At 36.7% G+C, this 21724-nt stretch overlaps 1 protein-coding gene across 1 annotated transcript in view; it reads right to left on the reverse strand.

Moving 5' to 3' along the window:
- Positions 1-2504: 2504 nt before the first annotated feature.
- LOC121390577 overlaps positions 2505-21724 on the reverse strand; it is a 72630-nt gene continuing 53410 nt past the window's right edge. The window contains exon 2 of the mRNA XM_041522426.1: positions 2505-7942. Coding sequence (XP_041378360.1) covers positions 5270-7114 — 1845 coding nt within the window. The 5' untranslated portion in view covers positions 7115-7942 and the 3' untranslated portion in view covers positions 2505-5269. The remainder of the gene's footprint in view (positions 7943-21724) is intronic.

Below are 21724 nucleotides of genomic sequence, written 5' to 3' on the forward strand. Positions count from 1 at the left end.
TAGTAAAAGATAAGAGGGTTACACCTACCCATTGAGCCCTTAAGAACTCGCTCTGGGTTGGAGCCGGTACCGGGCTGTGAACCCTGTACCTACCAACCTGTAGTCTGATGGCTTAACCACTGTGCCACCGAGGCCGGTCTAAAATGATCAATGTCTTGTGTAATTTGTTTTGGGCCAATTTTGACAGTTTATTTATGGAAACAAATATATAAAAAATATCTGCGTTTCTTTTGTTGTGCAGTATGGTAGTTGACCTACTAAAGGTAAATACATACATTAGTGTTTTCCCTAGCTTGTTTTAGCATGGTGCGGCACCATGCCTCCGTAGTCTAGTGCCATCTTGCCGTAACCAGCACCATGCTGCCCTGATATTAAAGAAGCCTTTTTCAATAATTAATTCTAAAATAGCCTTTATAAAATACCCCAAAAGGTATTATTAATTAATAAAATATGCCTTTTATATCTTTTTCCATTCATTTATTAAAGCAAACACATAAATAACATTAATGTTTATTTTAATTAATTTTTGTCTATTTTTAATGAAATACAAGTGCCCCACAAAATGGTGAAAATGCCCCAAAAGTGTTTGGTCTACCATGCCTTGCCTAATTTCTAGGGAAATCACCAATACATGACTTGAAATATACACTTCGTGTACATTCCTTTCAAGCAGATCACCCACTGTGGGTGGGGCGGGTGTGAGGGGTGGGTTGGTGTGTCAAAATAACCAAATACACAAATTTGTTTCTGTTTATCCATATATCAAGGAAGCTTTCCACAAAATTTGACTGAAATCGGTCAAGTAGTTTTGGAGAAGTCAGAACTATGAAAAGTTTAATCACAACTGATGACACGGGACAAAAACAGATTGCAATAGGTCATGTGAGACTTTGGCTTAGGTGACCTAAATATTTTTGTTAAAAATCATGTGAGGTACTTTGTGACAAATACATATCCATAGCAATGGTTAAAAACTGCATGTACAGTCAACCCTGTCTATTAAGGCCATCTTCAATAGCAACCACCTGTGTGAATAAAGAATATACATGCATTAAATACCTAAACACTGACCAGTGATCCACAACTGGCAAAAATTATGTCCTGGCCCATGGTGATGCTGACTGGCTAAAACCGACCAGGATTGCATTTTTTTGACCCCTGCAAAGAAATCCAACCATTTTGAAATATTTGTCCAAAAAAAATAAAAAATGAAAGGACATAATTCTTAAAGGGCGTACTTTAATGTGATTTAATTGGCTGGGAGCTCACAATTTGTAGTAGGGAATAGAACATGTTCTAATTACCAGGGTTAAAAAAATCCATTATCCGTCGGTCCCGGCTAGTGAATTTATGGTCTGGACTAGCAGATTAGCCAAAGCATCTGTTAGGGCTACCCCGTCGGTGGGCCCATTGGGCTGTTTTTTGTTCCAGCCAGTGCACCATGACTGGTATATCAAAGGCCGTGGTATGTACTACCTTGTCTATGGGATAGAGCATATAAAAGATCCCTTACTGCTAATCGAAAAGAGTAGTCCATAATGTGGCGACAGCCGGTTTCCTCTCTCAATATCTGTGTGGTCCTTAACCATATGTCTGACGCCATATAGTAAATAAAATGTGTTGAGTGTGTCGTTAAATAAAACATTTCTTTCTTTTTTTCTTTCTGTTAGGGCTAGTGACTTTTTTAAACACAAATTACTATGATGTTTATATAACTTATAATACCCAAACATGTAATTACGATTTTGGGGTTCACATTTTACGATTCACATCTACAAAAGTTGTACAAGAAAACACACCTTAAAGGGACAGGGCCACAGCTAGATCCCCCCCCCCCCCCCCCCCCCCCCCAATAATCTGCCCATTTTTCGAAATTTTTCGACAGGCTTGACTGTACAGGCCAATTTATCGAGAATGATAGTAAATATACATATTAATGGAAACTAATGTATATTGTTAGTAATGAATATATACATGAAAAGTCAATATCCACAAATGTGATAAATAAAATACATGTATATATACATAAACATCATAATACACTAACAATTTAATAAATATAGGTCAACTCATATGTTTCTGCTGTAATGGTACACTGATTAACATTAAAATTGTAATCGATTACATTGCCCATTAATTTCAAGTAAAATTAAAATTATTTAACGGGCAAAGTTAAAATATATATAAAAAAAATAATTGCGTAAAAACAGTTTTCATAAAAATATAAACCATAAAGCAACAAATATCAAACTGATATACAAGTTTAATTACATATACATGTAGCAATAATGCACCAAAGAAAACAGAAAACTGGTGGGTAAGAAGTAACCAAGATAAAAACCTTTTAAAGGGACAGAGCCTAGTTTCAACCTGTGATAATTAACACAAAATTTAGTTAATCTACGAACCTGTAACACATTTGGATAAAGTTACAATTGAGTGAAACATGAGTCAGTGACTTTGAAATGGTGAAATACCCTCTAAAAATAAGACTAAAACTCGACTCCATAACTGTTACTTCTCAGATGCACATGCATTAAAAAAAATATGAGAAATGCATTTTGTGATATTAAAAACACAAGGATGACCAAAAACACTTTAAATTTATGCAAATTGATAATCTAAACCATATAATCTAAGTAAAAAATGATTTCAGTATCAAAAATGGCTATAATAGTAAAAATTATGCCTTAATGTTTAAAAACTAGGGTGTGTCCCTTTAAAAAATCACCAAATTGTATAACATATGATATAACCTGGTAGACATGGGGGTTTTGTAACTCTGTTTTCAAATGAGTAAATGTTCATGCCTCTGAGAATTAAAAATTTGTAGAAACCATTTATAAATTAGTAATCCCGGTTACGCTAATAATTTTAGGTAACCCAATCCTTTCTGTAGTATCCGTTATGAACATGTTAATGATGTCATAAACTTAATATGCAAATGAAAACTGGGTTACACAAGACCAGGCTTGTGTAAATGAATCTATTGTTTTTGCCATTTTCAGAGAACTGAATGTTGTATATATGAAAGATAATACAATGTATATGTATGCTCAAGCTGAAATTAAATAATATATATATATATATATTTTCTCCACAATGGAAAGTTGAAGCTTGGGCCTTACAATCTTGAAAATATCGGTTGATGAATGTGATGGGTTACAAAGGTTATAATATTGGTCACAAGTTAATTAACTACTGTGCTAAAATAATAAATTACTCAATCTATAGATACACATGAATATGTATTTTAAAAATAAACATTAGAATTTCATTGGATAATGCAACTGCTGTGTAAATAAAGACCTCATAATTAAACTGGCAAATCAATGAGTTATGGCATGGACTTTGTGGGGGTTGGGTGGTTTAAAACATTTTCACATAGGGAAGAAGTGGTGGAAGAGGTGGATGAGAAAATCAAAATTTTAACATAAAATTTTGTTACATGTTATTTACTGCACCCTAAAACCTCAGGATATGAGTCTGTAACATCACAAATAAATAGAATATATTAGGACCATTCTAGAAATTTGAGTAAACCATTTATGGGTTTAAAAGCAAAAATGAACTCGCGTAACCCATTTTGTTTTTATGTAACCCATCATGAACACATAAATGATGTAGTAAATTCTATTTGCAAATGAAAAAAAAAAGGGTTACGCAACTATACTTATATGAGAGACGTGTGAACGAACCTATCACTCTTACAATATTCAGAGGCCTGCCCTGATTATGTTTGATTTAGAAAATTTGTTTCAAATTTTTATTATTATTCATACTTACCTAGTACTAGCACAACAACAATGCTATACAACCTGAGTCATCTCCTCCACTGCAGAATTGTCTTCCCTTGTATATCCATATCTGTGCATGGGCAGACCATTGTTCTCAATTCTGAAGTCCTCCATTGCGGACGTACTTTTAACGAGCTCTGCAAAACGTTTCGGTTTTTTGTCTTTTTGTACCACGTGAAACATTTTATTAAAATGTAATATTGTCTCTGTTCCATAGCCCTTACCAAGACATAGGTTGTTTTGGCGATAATTGGGGTTACGTATTTATTTATGTTGTATAGCATAGTTGTTGTGCTAGTACAGTAAATTGAATAAGACTAATACAGATATGTGTATTTGGAATTTAATGCAAATAAAGTCAAATTACATTTACTTACTTTTCTTCTATGCAGAACTTACCATTCAAGGGGAGCTATCACTTTTCATCCTTTATCACTTCTTTTAGACTAGTTCAAGAAGTCATTGTTATCTCCCCTTAGCGTGTCAATTTATAAATATCACCATGGTAATATTTTTAATGGCTTCCCATGATCCAAGTTCGGGGAGAAATTAATCATTCTTCTTCATGTTGTTTTAATGGTGAGGTATGTTTGTGGTTGCTGAGAATTCGGGAAAAAAAACAGTCAAACTAAATTTATTTAAATTTATTCTGTGATTGCTGGGTATAAGAAAACTTACATTGCTGTCTTCATGTAGTAATTTATTCTATCAATTTGATGGTAATTTTTTCCAAATTGATATACTTCAAGGATTATGACATACATGTTGGGGTGGACAATACATGAGGGGTCCACAAGAATAACCTATGACATCAAAACAGATATTATTATAATGGTTGTGTATGTCAAGGTCACAATGACACACTAAATAAAACCCTATAATTATGGTAGGCCATTAAAAGTAGTTTGGTAAATTATGCTTGGGAATAAATATTCCATGTTTGCAGAGTTGTAAACGTCAAAATTATAAAAAAATCACCTTATTAATAATGTGACATAACAGGTTATTTCCATGGACCCTTCACACATGTATAAGCTATACTTTTTAATAATGATATATATAACTTGTTGATCCTTTGCCAAATTACAAAATGTTAATTAAAGTTGAATTTGGCAAATGTATTTCATTAATAAATGATAAAACGTTTTAAATATGTTGAATAAAAGAAGAATAAACTAAAATTCAAGAGTTGGTCGGCAACCAGCAACCACTAAAATAAAAATAATACAGTAAACAGGCTGAAATGGCTTTCACCTTTTCTTACAGGGAACATTTTGCTTTCAAAGTCTTGATTAACAAATATTTGTTGTTAATTAAAAATTGATTAGCAACTACTGTTGAATGTTTTAGAAGTGTGTGGCAATCTCTGAAAATTGCGTATGTTGAGTGATACTGAACAAAATGTTTCCTGTGTAACATTATTAAGTTTCTGTTAAAATAAATGTGATAATTAAAACACCAAAACTCTAGCACTATACTAAAGTAGAAAGTTTATCCTTATCATCTGATAAGGAGCGGTGTTTAAACTGGTCGGAAGATTTGCTGCCGGAAGCCATTTCCCAAGGGAGACAACTCTCAGATACATGATTGTAAATGTCATGATTTCCTTTAACTGGGACGGGACCATTGGGTCTGTTCAACTGCATACCAAAAGAAGCCACTCTCAATCGGGACTTGACCTCGGAAACCGAAACATTTGGTTGCCATGACTGCGATGGCATGGCGTGAAAGCTATGACGGTGCGATGCCGATTTGACCTGCGAAAAACCTCCCGGATGACTCTGACCTTGAAACAGTCTATAAATATCGGTCGATGCAGCAAACAACGGTCTCCCTGATTTCAGCGACATTTCGGAGGAAGCACGAATCTGATTGGACAGTTTTGGTGGCTCGGGTATCCGCTCAGACAAATTGTGATTGTCTGTATCGCTGAATTTTCCTTTCAGAGAATTAACATCACAGTAGTCCCAGGAATGGCGTTGTGACCGTCGCGCGGGCGCACACATACCTGACGGTTTCGGCCTCATCTGCACATGTGACGTGTCGACACCATTTTCAAAATGGTTGCCAGCTTGATCAAAAGGAGCATTTAAGTTGGGCATGGAAATCATGCGACTCGGTTTCTGTCTTAAGTCCTGTTGTATGGAAGATACATCATGCGGTAAACATCTTTGAGAGGTTTCTGATCTAGAATTACCGTTCCTCAGAATACCTCGGTGACCACCACTCACATTTTCACTTCTCTGATCACGGTCAATGCCGTTCACCAATGGATAACTGGATTCGCTAAAATAATTATCATCCGACACATTGTCTGAACTATTCCAAGAACGATTATTTCCATTAGAAATTCTGTTATCCAGTATTTGGCGATTTCCAACATCGGACGAAACATGTATGGGCTTTGCCCTGAACACCCCCTCCCTAACATAACCCTGCCCCATTCCTTGGAAATTATTCCCGTCCTGAATGCTGTTGAAGCACTGATCAGCAGAATACTTGCTGCCAGCACATGAACCTGCGGAACTGTTTCTCGTGTTATTCCAATCTTGATCGACGGCTGCCGATGACGATGATTCCTCTTCCTGAATGGTGGTTAGAGCTCGTAATCTCTCCATTAAAGAATTGTCACTTTTTTCCACGGGCTGTGCTTTCTTTTTCGCAACCATCGCTGGCTTGTTGCCGACGACCAATCGTCCGCTTCCTTGAATTTGCTGCGGTCTCGAGTTCAAGTTCATCACGTGACTCGTGTTTTTTTTCAAACTGCCTTGACTAGAAGAGCTCTCCGATGTCAGTAGCGACGACAAACTAGACGACAATGGCGATGCCAGTGATGCAGTCGTGTTGGTGCGGCTGTCAGTGCCGTAACCTTCGTCCACATTTACATCATAATCCAAACACTGGCCCGACCGAAACTCGCCAGCTGTGCATTGCTCATAGTTACTATGGTTACCAGACTGTACGCTGTATTCCTGAGAGAACGGATGTTTCGAATGCTTCCGGAGTTCGAACGCTAAGAAACTATTTTTAATGCTTTCTTCATTTTTACGTTCTTCCTCTGTGGTCATCATAATCATGGTATCGCTAGATGAACCACTTTTGTCACTACCCAAATCGATTAGTAAATCCAGTGGATCAAACTTTTCCCACAATTCCTCGATAATTTCTGGAGTAATATGCTTCAGAGGTGGTGAAAACAAAGAATTCTTATTAATGTTAAGACCATAAAATCCATCGGATAGTTCCTTATTCCATATGCGGTCGTGTTTCGTCACGTTCAGGCGAGTAAGAGGTTGTGGCTGTGTCGATAGCTGCATAGTTATCTCCCTTCTCCGTCACTCTCGTCTCACAAAAGATCGGTTTAATGAAATGCATGGATTCCATTGGTTTTCAATCAAAAGCTATTCAGCCTTACATAATTTTTTTTTTTAAATAGAAATTTGTTGGTTTCACAAATATTTGTTAACAGTTTTTAAATAAGACCTAAAATGTCATAAAAAACATTTAAATGAAATAACGATATTGAAATAACAATGCCTTTTCATGTATTTCCACAATTTTTTCTACATCCACGTCTTTCTGTTTCTGAATTCTGCGTCAACAGCACAGACCAAAATTATGAGCTTTCTCAAGTATTGCAGCACTTTTTTCACATTCACAATTTTCACTTTAGTTTTACTTTTACTTCAATAGCACAAACTAAATCAAAGCCTTTCTCAAGTATTGTAGCACTTTTTTCACATTCACAAATGTCCTTTTGTTTTAATTTTACTTCAGTAGCACAAAATAAACCAAAGCCTTGCTCAAGTATTGCAGCACTCTTCTTCACATTCACAATTTTCACTTTTGTTTTACTTTTACTTCAGTAGCACAACCTAAACAAAAAAGCGATTGATGCACTTTTTCCCCCCTTCACATTTACAATTCTCTTTGTGCTGTAACTCCAGTTCAAGTAATATTCCCAGCACCACTCACTGACAAATCGTTCCTGCAGGAAGACAACAATGGCACATCTTCTTCAACATGTCACACCATATTCAAGTTACGACAATATTTTCCCGGTAATCCTGACAGCGCTATGTCACCATGATGGATCAGCAGTTACGGTTGCGATGGCCGTAGTGGCCGAAGTTTCCCCTCGACACCTGAAAAATACAAATAGTGATTGGTGAAAAGCTGTGTGGATAAGTCACACAAATGGACGAGACAGACAAACAACACAAATCTGCGAACGCTTTTTAAACCTGACGGTTTAAGACACTGAAAATGGATTTGTGCAGGGAAAATGGAGGAAACAGGAGAATGTTCGTTTAACAGCACCTGGTTTAATCAGAGGTTATCAGAAGAAAGGAATGTCAGTTTAACAACACCCCAGTGCATTGTTCTATCAGCAACTACATTTAGAATGGAAAGGAATGTTAGCTTTTGTTTCCTTCTTTTTTAATGACACCACTAGAGCACACTGATTTATTAAACAATGGCTAAATTGGATGTGAAACATTTGGTAATTTTGACATATAGACTTAGAGAGGAATTAAACCCGCTACATTTTACCATTAGTAGCAAGAGATCTTTTATATGCACCATCCCACAGCAGGGGCGTTGGCTGGGGAAGCAAATGGTCTGCTTTCAGAACTAAAACATACAGGTTTATACATATGGAGTTTCTGGTGGTGCAAAAACAAAATAGAAAAAGGTCGACTTGAACCCCCCCAGGTCCAGCTCACGCTACGCCCCTTCCACAGACAGGAAAGCACTGCTTGGAATGAGAAATAGCCAGTGAATCCACAGATGGGGATTGATTCTAGACCGACAGCGCATCAGGCAAGCACTTTACCACTGGGCTACGTCGAATTCATCCACCCACCCACCCAGCCAATCATTCATCCATCCACCCACCCACCCAGCCAATCATTCATCCATCCACCCACCCACCCAGCCAATCATTCATCCATCCACCCACCCACCCAGCCAATCATTCATCCATCCACCCACCCAGCCAATCATTCATCCACCCACCCACCCAGCCAATCATTCATCCATCCACCCACCCAGCCAATCATTCATCCATTTCATTTACTTTAACCTGGCACTGTTTGTGCCAGGTTAATACAATCAGAAACGTGTGGATCAAGTCTATGAAAATTTAATTGCTGGACAAACAAATTAGAAGGCAAAGAAAAAGAAAAGAAATTTAATTAATCTTGTGTTTTCGGAACCTGATCAATAAGTTTAATTTAGCACCACTATACACATGTATACTTAAGAAGCATGCTCCCTGCGGCTCATAGCAAACATATCATGCAGGGCTTGAAATTAATGTTGGCCCTGACGACAATTGCCACAGCTGCAATATTTCATTCATTTAGTGCTATTTTCATTCATATATCCAATTAAGGTTCAAGTTTAAAGTTTGTTTTGTTAAATGACACCATTAGAGCACAATGATTTATTAATCATCGGCTATTGGATGTCAAACATTTAGTAATTTTGACATATATTCTTAGAGCCGATATGTATTTTTGTGCTGGGGTGTTGTTAAACAAACATTCATTCATTCATTCATTCATATTCTTAGAGAGGAAACCTGCTACATTTTTTCCCTAGTAGCAAGGGATCTTTAATATGCACCACCCCACAGACAGGATAGCACATACCATGGTCTTTGATATGCCAGTCAGGGATCATGATTACGGTGAGACAGGAGAAACCTTACCAATGGTAGTTTTTTGCTGCTGAATTAAAATTATTGCTATTATTATTATTAATATTATATTGGGATAATCCTTACCAGCCTTGCTGGAATTGTGGTTAAGCCATCGGACATAAGGCTGGTAGGTACAGGGTTCGCAACCCGATACCGGCTCCCACCCAGAGCATTTTTTAACAACTCAGTGGGTAGGTGTAAGGCCATTACACCCTGTTCTCTCCCACTAACTAACCCACTGTCCTGGACAGACAGCCCAGATAGTTGAGGTGTGTGCCCAGGACAGCATGCCTGAACTTTAATTGGATATAAGAACGAAAATAAGTTGAAATAAAATGGATAATCTTTGGTTTTTAATTTTGTGTTTATATGTTGCAAAAATGACTGGTTTAAAATTACTCTAGGTGAGTATTTAGCCTGCAACAAAAACTTTCAAAATTGCCAAAACAAATTCTTAAATCCGAGACCTGGATAGGTACATCAGTACAAAAAGGTCATACAAAGACGATTAAGTCTTTACTACATTTAGGGCATTGAATGACCAACACTGAACATGCATGTGCTTGAAATATGAAATATAATAAATAAATTATATAAAAAAAATCACTAAAAATATGGTCTTTAACTTAATTTATCTGTGCTTGAAATATGAAATATAATAAATACAAAAGAAATTCACTTGAAAGAATGTTCTGTGTTGACTTAACTTGTCTGTGAGAAAAGCACACAACAGATGATGGCTAAGAAGACTACAAAGTTCAAAAGATTAGAAAGCTTATCACTAGAACAGCTCTTGGTATGATTAACATCCACGTCATGGCAATGAGCTAGAACATAGAAAGAGCTGTTTTAACAACCTCCCCCAACCCCAGGACATAGTTCCAATGATGCAAAATGAACAGCTATGTTCTGCATATTAGACAATAAGTCCCCAATGGTTGATCAATCCCATGATACTTAAAAATATTTTTAACAGGTGAACAGTATACTGATGGAAAGAAATAAGGGAACACATCGAATTGTAGACCTAATTTAATTAACTACTAGCGTAGTAATGTCTGTATTTCATACCAAGTTGTAATGTGAGATTGAATGTCTGTAGTGTTGAATGTACTGCCTATATAATGTTCCCAGTCAGCTTCTGACAATATGAATTGATTTTTAATGCAGTCATTATTTCTTGTTGTTATCTGTGTGATCCTTTATTTCTTTCCATCTGTATATATTGCATTACCATAACCATACAATTAAGGACATAATTTTGTTAATATATCCAAGCAGAGAGAAGTGTAACCCAGTGGTAAAGGGCTTGCTTAATGCGCAGTTAGTCTAGGATCAATCCCCATTGTTGTGGGACCATTGGGCTATTTCTTGTTTGTACCAGAGCACCACGACTGGTATATCAAAGACGTGCTATCCTGTCTTTGGGATGGTGCATATAATAAATCTCTTGCTACAAATGAAAAAATATAACAGGTTTTTAAAGAAGGAAGGAAATGTTTTATTTAACAACGCACTCAACACATTTTATTTATGGTTATATGGCGTCAGACATGGTTATGGACCACACAGATATTGAGGAAGGAAACCCACTGTCGCCACTTCATGGGCTACTCTTTTCGATTAGCAGCAAGGGATCTTTTATATGCACCATCCCATAGACAGGATAGCACATACCACAGCCTTTAATGTACCAGTCGTGGTGCACTGGCTGGAGCGAGAAATATCCCAATGGGCTCACCGACGGGGATTGATCCCAGACCGACCGCGCATCGAGTGAACGCTTTACCACTGGGCTAGATCCAGCCCCTGTTTTCAAAGACTAAGTGTTGGAATTACCACATGTTTGACATCCAGTAGTGTATGATTCATAAATCAAAGAGCTCCAGTGGTGTTGTTAAACAAAACAAACTAACTGTTAACTGTTCAATGATGTAAAATAAATGGCTACTGTAGACTGGACGATAACACGTTACACAAGTCCACCAATAGCTATCAATCCTATTATTTACTTCTTTTTTTTTTTTTTTTTTTTACAGGTAAATACAGAATAATTCACACAAACCATACAGTTAATGGCATAATTTTCTTTTACATCCAAGCAAACATAACTAGCAATGAAATATTTGTACAAACAACATTTATAATAAATTCATAGAAAAAAAAAGTATTGCCAAGTCATGAAACATACATTTATAACATGGTGTCATTTTAACATTATATTTAAGGCAGTGGCAGATCCAGAAAATCCATTTGGGGGGGGGGGGCAATGACATCAGGCTGAATGCCAATGGAACTTTGGGGGAGGTTTAGAGGGAATCGTAAAAAAAAGAAGAAAATTAATATAAAATAATATTATAACTGTTGCAAAATTTAGGGAGGGAGGGGGATCACCCCACCCCCCCAGGATCCACCTCTGTAAGGGTTCAAACTTAATGATGACAATTGCCATAGTTGTGCTATTAACTGCTATAAATCAGGGGCTTTTCTGATGGTATTTGTTTTTTTTGCAATTGGATACAAATTATTCCCATCCATTGATGATACATTTTGGTTTTTATATTTGTCACAAAAGATACTGGTTTAAAATCGCAATAGGTAGGCTAAAAAATGTTTGTAGGTGAGCATATTTACCTGTGGCAAAAACATTCCAAAACTGTTGTAGGTAATCAATTCTTGAATTTGAGCTCCAACAGTTATAATACTGACCCTATAATTTTAAAGGTACAGGCAAAGATGAGCATTTTACCTGTGGCAAAAAACATTCCAAAATTGCTGTAGGTAATAAATTTGAGCCCCAACAGTTACAATATTGACCAGATAATTTTAAAGGTACAGGCAAAGATGAGCATTTTACCTGTGGCAAAAAACATTCCAAAATTGCTGAAGGTAATAAATTTGAGCCGAAACAGTTACAAAACTGACCCTATAATTTTAAAGGTACAGGCACAAATGAGCATTTTACCTGTGGCAAAAACATTCCAAAATTGCTGTACCGGGTAGCTAATAAATTCTTGAATTTGAGCTCCAACAGTTATAATACTGACCCTATAATTTTAAAGGTACACGCAAAGATGAGCATTTTGCCTGTGCCAAAAGCATTCCAAAATTGCTGTAGGTAATAAATTTGAGCCCCAACAGTTACAATATTGACCAGATAATTTTAAAGGTACAGGCAAAGATGAGCATTTTACCTGTGGCAAAAAACATTCCAAAATTGCTGTAGGTAATAAATTTGAGCCGAAACAGTTACAAAACTGACCCTATAATTTTAAAGGTACAGGCACAGAAATGCTTTCATCGTATTTGTGCACTCCAGATAACTCCCAACACAATGAAACGGAAAATACCTTGCAAAGCAACTGACCATTTTTCGGCTGGCAGCCATCGACAATAGTTTAATCCGCATAGCTGTCATGCTTATCGGAAGAAAGGCCTGACACAGAGAACACAACAGCACTTTCTCTTTATAGCTGTCCTAATACTTTTGTCCCTGATAAGACAGCCACACATTGCTCTCGCTTTCTGAATGAACCCTGCAAAGCTGGGTATCTAAATGGTTTTCATAACATACCTGCCTGCTTCAATGTTCACAGTGGCGGATCCAGAAAATCTATTTATGGGGGGGGGGGGCAATGACATGAGATGGAATGCCAATGGAACCTAGGGGGAGATTTGGAGGGGATTGTAAAAAAAAGAAAGAAAATTAATATATAATAAAATTATAACTCACAAAATTTAAGGGGGGAGGGGGGGGGTGGGGGCCCCACCCCTAAATCTGCCTATGGTTCAAAAGAATTAAAGGGACTGTCACGAGTTTGCAGCTATTGTAAGATATTTCCGTCCAACAGATTGAAGTTACAAATTCAATATATTTTCTTGTTTAAAATATCGCTGTCAATATCAGTATCAAATTCAAGCATTCCAGACCCGTCATACCTTGTTAATAAAACTACAAATAGCAAATAGCAGACTGCCAAAATATCTTGTATTTGTGTAAAGCAAATTATATCAACCATCTTACAGTTACATAGGCTTTGGTCCATCAAAAATATGGTGCATATAAAAAAAGAAGACGTTTGTTTTGTTTAACAACACCACTAGAGCACATTGATTTATTAATCATAAGCTATCGGATGTCACACATTTAGTAAATCTCACAGTCTTAGAGAAGAAAGCCTCTACATTTTCCTATTAGTAGCAAGGGATCTTTTACTTGTATATGTACCATCCCACAGACAGGACAATACATACCACAGCCTTTGATATATCAGTCGTGGTGCACTGGCTAGAACGAGAAATAGCCCAATGAGCCCATCAATGGGGATCGAACCTAGACCGACCGCGCTTCACCACCGGGATACGTCCTGCACCCCAGTGCATATAAAAGATCCCTTGTTAATATTGCAAAAATGTAGCAGAGTTTCCTGTCTAAGACTATACATCAAAATTGACCTCCAATAGACAATGACTAATAAATCAATGTGCTCTAGTGATGTCAGTAAAAAAAAACCCCAACAAAGCTTAGTCTTGTACTATATAATGCAGCCCAGCTACACAGGGTATCTGCACTTGAAAAGAAAGTTTGTATACATGTAGTAAGTAACTGCAGTATGGAACCAAAGCCGGAGTGTAGCATTATCTAAGACACGCGCGTATCATCTTGCCTCCAATCTGGCAGAACATAAACCCTCTGTTGTTAGCACACCCACAACCAGCAATTTACCAGACTGTCAAAACAAAACGCTTCTTGTGTTCCCAGCTTAAACCAAATTTGACACTCTTACATCCACAAAACTGTTGAATTTCTGTAACGATAGCATCCTTTTTTTCCCCCTACATACTTTTCCCCCCTACATACGTACCTTTGTTTGACACCCCAATAGCGGATAGAGTTTTATGGTCTGGGGTATCATTTTAAACATTTAAGTATTGATTCATTTACCGGCAATCCCTGTCATACCTTGTTAGCAAACCTTCAACCAGCAATACCCTAGACTGCCAAAACAAAACACTTCTTGTATTTATTCTTCCATCTACAAAACTGTTGAAATTTTGTACCAATATGTGCCAGATCCCAGTTATATCCTGTTAGCACACTTTCAACCAGCTATACCCTGGATTGTCAAAACAAAACATTTCTTGTATTTATATTTAAACCAAATTTGACATTCTTCCATCTACAAAACTGTTTAAATTTTGTAATGATAACATCTGTTTCATCCCCCCCCCCCCCCCCCCCCCCCCCCCCCCAATATGTATACCCCAATAGCAGATTACGTTTTTTACTTGCCGGGTTATCAATTTAAATATTCATGTATTGATTCATTTAATCCCTGTCATACCCTGTTAGCACACTTTCAACCAGCAATACCCTAGACTGTCAAAATAAAACACTTCTTGTACTTATACTTAAACCAAATTTGACACTTAATTCCATCCACGAAACTGTTGAATTTTTGTAATGATAGTATCCTTTCCATCCACACAAACATATGTATACCCCAATAGTGGATTAAGTTTTTATGTGCTTGGGTATCATTTTAAACATTCATGTATTAATTCATTTAATCCCTGTCATACCCTGTTAGCACACCTTCAACTAGTAATACACCAGACTGTCAAAACAAAACACTACTTGTGTTTCCGCCTTAAACCAAATTTGATACTCTTACATCCATAAAACTGTTGGAATTTTGTAACGATAGATTCTCCTTCCCTGCCTCCACATACGTATACCCCAATAGCGGATTAAGTTTTATGTGCTGGAATATCATTTTAAACATTTAAATATTGTTTCATTCAAATACTGTCATACCAGACTTGTACCAAATCACACACAGACTGTGTTGTACCAGACTTGTACCAAATCACACACAGACTGTGTTGTACCAGACTTGTACCAAATCACACACAGACTGTGTTGTACCAGACTTGTACCAAACCACACACAGACTTGTACCAAATCACACAGACTGTTGTACCAGACTTGTACCAAATCACACACAGACTGTGTTGTACCAGACTTGTACCAAATCACACACAGACTGTGTCGTACCAGACTTCTACCAAATCACACACAGACTGTGTTGTACCAGACTTGTACCAAATCACAGACAGACTGTGTCTACCAGACTTGTAGCCAATCAACCATTTCACACAGGCTTCCGTCCACCAAAAGATTCAAGCATGCCTGTCCTGACCCACAGGAATATTGGATATGACTTTAATTGCACAGATTAAGTGACCAGTTTTAACCATGCATGTACACTGTGTGTATCTTCCTATTCAATTAATGCTTGCCTATGTCCGCTGTTTTCCAAACATTTTAAATGGCTAACATTAAAAAAAAAAAATTGTAAACTTATATACAGGGCAGATTATTATAAGATTCTAAACCCGTGCATCAGCTATTAGATGTCAGACATTTGGTAATTTTAAAAATATATTCTTAGAGAAAACCCGCTACATTTTTCCATTAGTAAGACATCTTTTATATATATATATATATATATATATATATATAAGACAGGATAGCACATACATGTATCACAGCCTTTAATAGGCCAGTCGTGGTACACTGACTGGAATGAGAAATAGCCCAATGGGCCAACCAATGGGGATCAATCCTAGACTGACTGCACATCACGCGAGCACTTTACCACTGAGCTACATCCCGCCCAGACACTGAGAACAAAGATGACCTGATGCTCGTATTTTACTGAAAATAATCTATTATATCACACACAAGTCTCAACTAATTCATCAATCACAACACTATACCAGTGTGTCACTTATAGCGCTACTATACAATATACTACGTAATTACTCGTGGATATTAACACAGAATCGAACCTAAAGCGACTAAAGTAATAATGTCTTTTCAAAGAAACAGTATTGATCTACATATAGCAATGAGTTGGGGGGTTTTGCCAGCTTAGAAGATTTGAATATCAATTTTTAATTTGTATTTATTGTGTTCTTCTGCAAATGTCAGAAAAAGTATTGACAAAATAATGTGCAACTAACAGCATGGGAGGGAAAAAACATGAAAAAAAAGAATGTTTAAAAAGTAAAGTTTGTTTGTTTTATTTAACGACGCCACTAGAACACATTAATTTTTTATCTCATCATCGGCTATTGGACGTCAAACATATGGTCATTCTGACACTGGTTTTTTTTAGAGGAAACCCGCTGTCGCCACATAGGCTACTCTTTTACAACAGGCAGTAAGGGATCTTTTATTTGCACTTCCCACAGGCAGGATAGCACAAACCATGGCCTTTGTTGAACCAGTTATGGAACACTGGTCAGTGCAAGTGGTTTACACCTACCCATTGAGCCTTGCGGAGCACTCGCTCAGGGTTAGGAGTCGGTATCTGGATTAAAAATCCCATGCCTCGACTGGGATCCGAACCCTGCACCTACCAGCCTGTAGACCGATGGTCAAATGTTTAAAGCTTATGTTAAAGACATTGATCGTTTAATCATGCATTGAGAAAAAAAGAGAGAGAGAGAGAGAGAGAGAGAGAGAGAGAGAGAGAGAGAGAGAGAGAGAGAGAGAGAGAGAGAGAGAGAGAGAGAGAGAGAGAGAGAGAGAGAGAGAGAGAGAGAGAGAGAGGGGGGATAGGAAGAGAAAGGGAGGGAGAGAGAAAGAGGGAGGAAGAGAAAGGAAGAGAGAGGGAGGGAGAGAAAGAAAAAGGGAGAGAGAGAGAGAGAGAGAGGTGGATAGGAAGAGAATGGAGAGAAAGAGAGGGAGAGAAAAAGAGAGAGAGAAAGAGAGAGAGAGAGAGAGAGAGAGAGAGAGAGAATATTTTTCTCAAGCACTTAATTCTCTGTGTTTCACACCTCTGTCCAATACCCAACAGTATTTCTTTCTTTCTCACTCCTCTCTCTCTCTCAAAGACCACACTCTCCTCTCCACAGCCTTACTGTCTACGTATATCTTCTCTTTGTTTTTTCTCCATGCCCCCCTCTCTGTCTGTCCCTCCCCCAAAATATTACTTAGAAATCATCATGAAATATCCACCTATAATTTCTTGTGGTGACATGCCAAACTATCGGACGTATCATCGACATTAAAACTATCAACACTCGACAAACAGAGTTCATGTTGAGAAATATTTACGATCTCTTAAAACTATGTAATATGTTGACCCAGAGGGAAGCAAACAATCCTGAACAGATTACACAAACATGCAGGACAAAATCAATCGAATACTTTCCACCAAAACCTTGACATTTTGTCAAACTTGGAGAAAGAGAAAAAAAATCTCTACAAAAAAACCCACCTCATTTTCAGCAGGACAAAGAAAGAATCAAAAGGAGATAAAAGAAGCATTATATTATGTTTTGGGGACAAGACAAGTAGAGGAATTATGACAGTTGAATTGTAAATTTGGAATATTAGCCTACACAGAACCTTAAAATATCATTTTACCATAATGACTGCAGACACTTTGAACAATGTCGGCAAGTTTGGTGGACCGCACAGTGCCACCATTATTTTCAATCTGTGTTAGACGAAATGATGTGAGAAAAAGAAAGGAATATATGTTCACTGATACGTCAGCATATTTTAAACTATAGCCATTTGGTATCAAGCATATATTATTTTGACACTTGGTCGAGAGTATAGAGGAAGGAAGGTCCTTTTCCACAGACAGAAACATGTTAAAGGGACAGACTAGATTCAACCTGTGAAAATTAACACTAAGTATAGTTAATCTACAAACCTGTAACACGTTTGGATAAAGTTACAACTGAGTGAAACACGAGATTGTGACTTTGAAATGGTGAAACCGGCCTCGGTGGCGTCGTGGCAGGCCATCGGTCTACAGGCTGGTAGGTACTGGGTTCGGATCCCAGTCGAGGCATGGGATTTTTAATCCAGATACCGACTCCAAACCCTGAGTGAGTGCTCCGCAAGGCTCAGTGGGTAGGTGTAAACCACTTGCACCGACCAGTGATCCATAACTGGTTCAACAAAGGCCATGGTTTGTGCTATCCTGCCTGTGGGGAGCGCAAATAAAAGATCCCTTGCTGCCTGTCGTAAAAAAGAGTAGCCTATGTGGCGACAGCGGGTTTCCTCTAAAAAAAAAAAATGTGTGTGGTCCTTAACCATATGTCTGACGCCATATAACCGTAAATAAAATGTGTTGAGTGCGTCGTTAAATAAAACACTTCTTTCTTTCTTTCTTTGAAATGGTGAAATACCCTAAAAAAACATATAGACTAAAATTCGACTCCACAACTATTACTTCTCAGACACGTGCATTTAAATAAATATGAGAAATGCATTTTGTGATATTAAAAACACCAGGATGACCAAAAACACTTTGAATGTACGGAAACTGATAATCTAAACAATAAAATCTAAGTAAAGTATTATTTCAGTTATCAAAAATGGTTATGACTTTAGAACCTGCCAGTTTGTCTACAAAGTCCTCAACAAACTATCTCCATCATATCTAGAAACAATGTTTCAAACAACTTCAGAAATTCACTCCTTAAATCTGAGGTCAACTCAACATAATCACCTTTATGAATTAAAACCAAGAACAGAATTTTATCGCCATAGTTTTTCATGCAGGGGAGCTAAACTGTGGAACACACTACCTTCAAAGATAAAATATTCTCAATCCCTCGCCTCATTCAAATCCAGTTATTTTAAGCACTATTCAAATAATAATCAATTTTAAGATATACCTTTGTTGTTGATTTTGTGTTTGTTAAAATAATTATGATGTATTGAGCTATCACTGACTCAAGTTTCTTAACAAATTGAAATATTATTTATATATTCATAATATGTGCTATTGTTCCTCATGCTATACATATTAAATGTATGTTGATGTTGTTTCTTTGAATGTATGTATGTATAATATCATGTATAGATTAGAGAGGGCCTCATGGGAGACCAGTCACCTTGTACTGAATGTGTTTACCCTCTGAAAATAAAGAATTTTATTTATTTATTTATTTATTTATTTAATAGTCAAAAATATGCCTTAGTGTTTAAGAACTAGGGTATATCCCTTTAAAGTTTGTTTTAGGGCACAAATATTTCAAAATCTCAAATTACCAGAAGTTGGTTCACATCATTTTTTACCGAGATAACCAAATGTTCGATTACATGAATTATATTTTCAAAATTTGGAATAATTGATGCCATCACTGCCACGACCATTGTAAAAGTAATACCTGTATCAGCTGTATGTCACCTTCTAACTGGTATGGTGTTTATGAAGATGGCTGAATAAAATACATTTAGGGACAAATCAAATTATATTTGATCAGGTAATACTTTGTTAGACCATTAAATAGGTCAGTGGTCTGTGACGATATGCCTTTAAATAGCAGATGCTAATCAATTTTCAACTGACTAGAAATATATTGCTGATCAAGATTTTAAAAACAAAATGACATTTAATGCACCACTCTACAGATCAAATATCGTATCAACCTTGAATGAAGAAGTTTTGTTTAATGATACCAGTAGAGTATATTGATTAATTAATCATTGGCTGTTGAATGTCAAGACATTTGGTACAGTACTTCTGACATGTAGTAAACAAAGGACTAGGATCAATCCCCATCGGTGGGCTCATTGGGCTATTTCTCGTTCCAACCAGTGCTCCACAGCTGGTGTTAGAAAGGCTGTGATAAGTACTATCCTGTCTGTGGGATGATGCATATAAAAGATCCCTTGCTGCTAATCGAAGAGTAGCTCATGAAGTGGCGACAGTGAGTTTCCTCTCTCCATATCTGTGTGGTGCTTAACCATATGTCTGATGCCATATAACCATAAATAAAATGTGTCGAGTGCGTCATTAAATAGAACATTTCTTTCATTAAAGGAAACCTGCTACATTTCTTCCTAATGCAGCAAGGAGCCTTGAATGATGGCTAATACTAAAGTAAATAGCTATACATGCAATTTCAAAATGTTCTCGGGTGTCATTAAACACACATTCCTTTCTTTTAAACCACAGCTTCTTGTCTGAAAAATATTCATGTGTGTGTAACTTACTTTACTTTAGCCTAGAACTCAACATGACTATGACCAAATGGCCAGAGTCCATAGATTGTAAATACTTTCTGAAGTCACCGATAGGATCATGATAGAGATAAAATGTAAATAAAGATAGATAGCCCGAGCCTACTACCAACAGGTTCGCATGTCCACCTGTCACCTGGGGCTAATAACACAGGTGAATAAATGAGAACTCGTCAAGATCAAAGAAACGAACAGAGTGCAACCTGCATCTAGAAGAAAGGTTTGATTTGTGAGGCAGCAGACATCAGTTATAACTTGATATACTACATCAAACTACTGGCTGAAGATGGGCACTTTGAACTGTTGTAAATCATTATTTACAATATCATAAATACAGGTACAGGTAAAATAAATATCTGTATGTAGGTAAACCTTATATTTATATATCTGTACAGGTAAACTATATATATATATATATTATATTATATATATATTTATTTATATAATTGTACAGGTAAAATAAATATCTGTACATATGTAGGTAAAATATACGTATATGTATAGATCAAATAAATATCTGTACAGAAGAAATATATACACAGGTAAAATGAATACACTCACTCTATATCTATATAGATAAGGTAAAATATACCCATACATATATAGATAAATACATATCCAGTTAAAATAAATTCATGTAAATGTAAAATTAATACATGTACAAGTAAAACATGTGTGTGTATACAGGTAACATATATACAACGTACCTGTACAGGTGAGATATACAAGTGTACAGGTAACATATATACAACATACCTGTACAGGTGAGATATACAAGTGTACAGGTAAAATATGTGTGTATACAGGTAACATATATACTATGTACCTGTACAGGTGAGATATACAAGTGTACAGGTAACATATATACAATGTACCTGTACAGGTGAGATATACAAGTGTACAGGTAACATATATACAATGTACCTGTACAGGTGAGATATACAAGTGTACAGGTAATATATATACAACGTACCTGTACAGGTGAGATATACAAAGAAAGAAAGAAATGTTTTATTTAACGACACACTCAAAACATTTTATTTACGGTTATATGGACTCAGACACAGATTTTGAGAGGAAACCCGCTGTCGCCACTACATGGGCTACTCCTTCTGATTAGCAGCAAGGGATCTTTTATTTGCGCTTCCCACAGGCAGGATA

The sequence above is a fragment of the Gigantopelta aegis genome, chromosome 15, assembly GCF_016097555.1.
Source record: "Gigantopelta aegis isolate Gae_Host chromosome 15, Gae_host_genome, whole genome shotgun sequence".
NCBI lineage: Eukaryota > Metazoa > Mollusca > Gastropoda > Neomphalida > Peltospiridae > Gigantopelta > Gigantopelta aegis.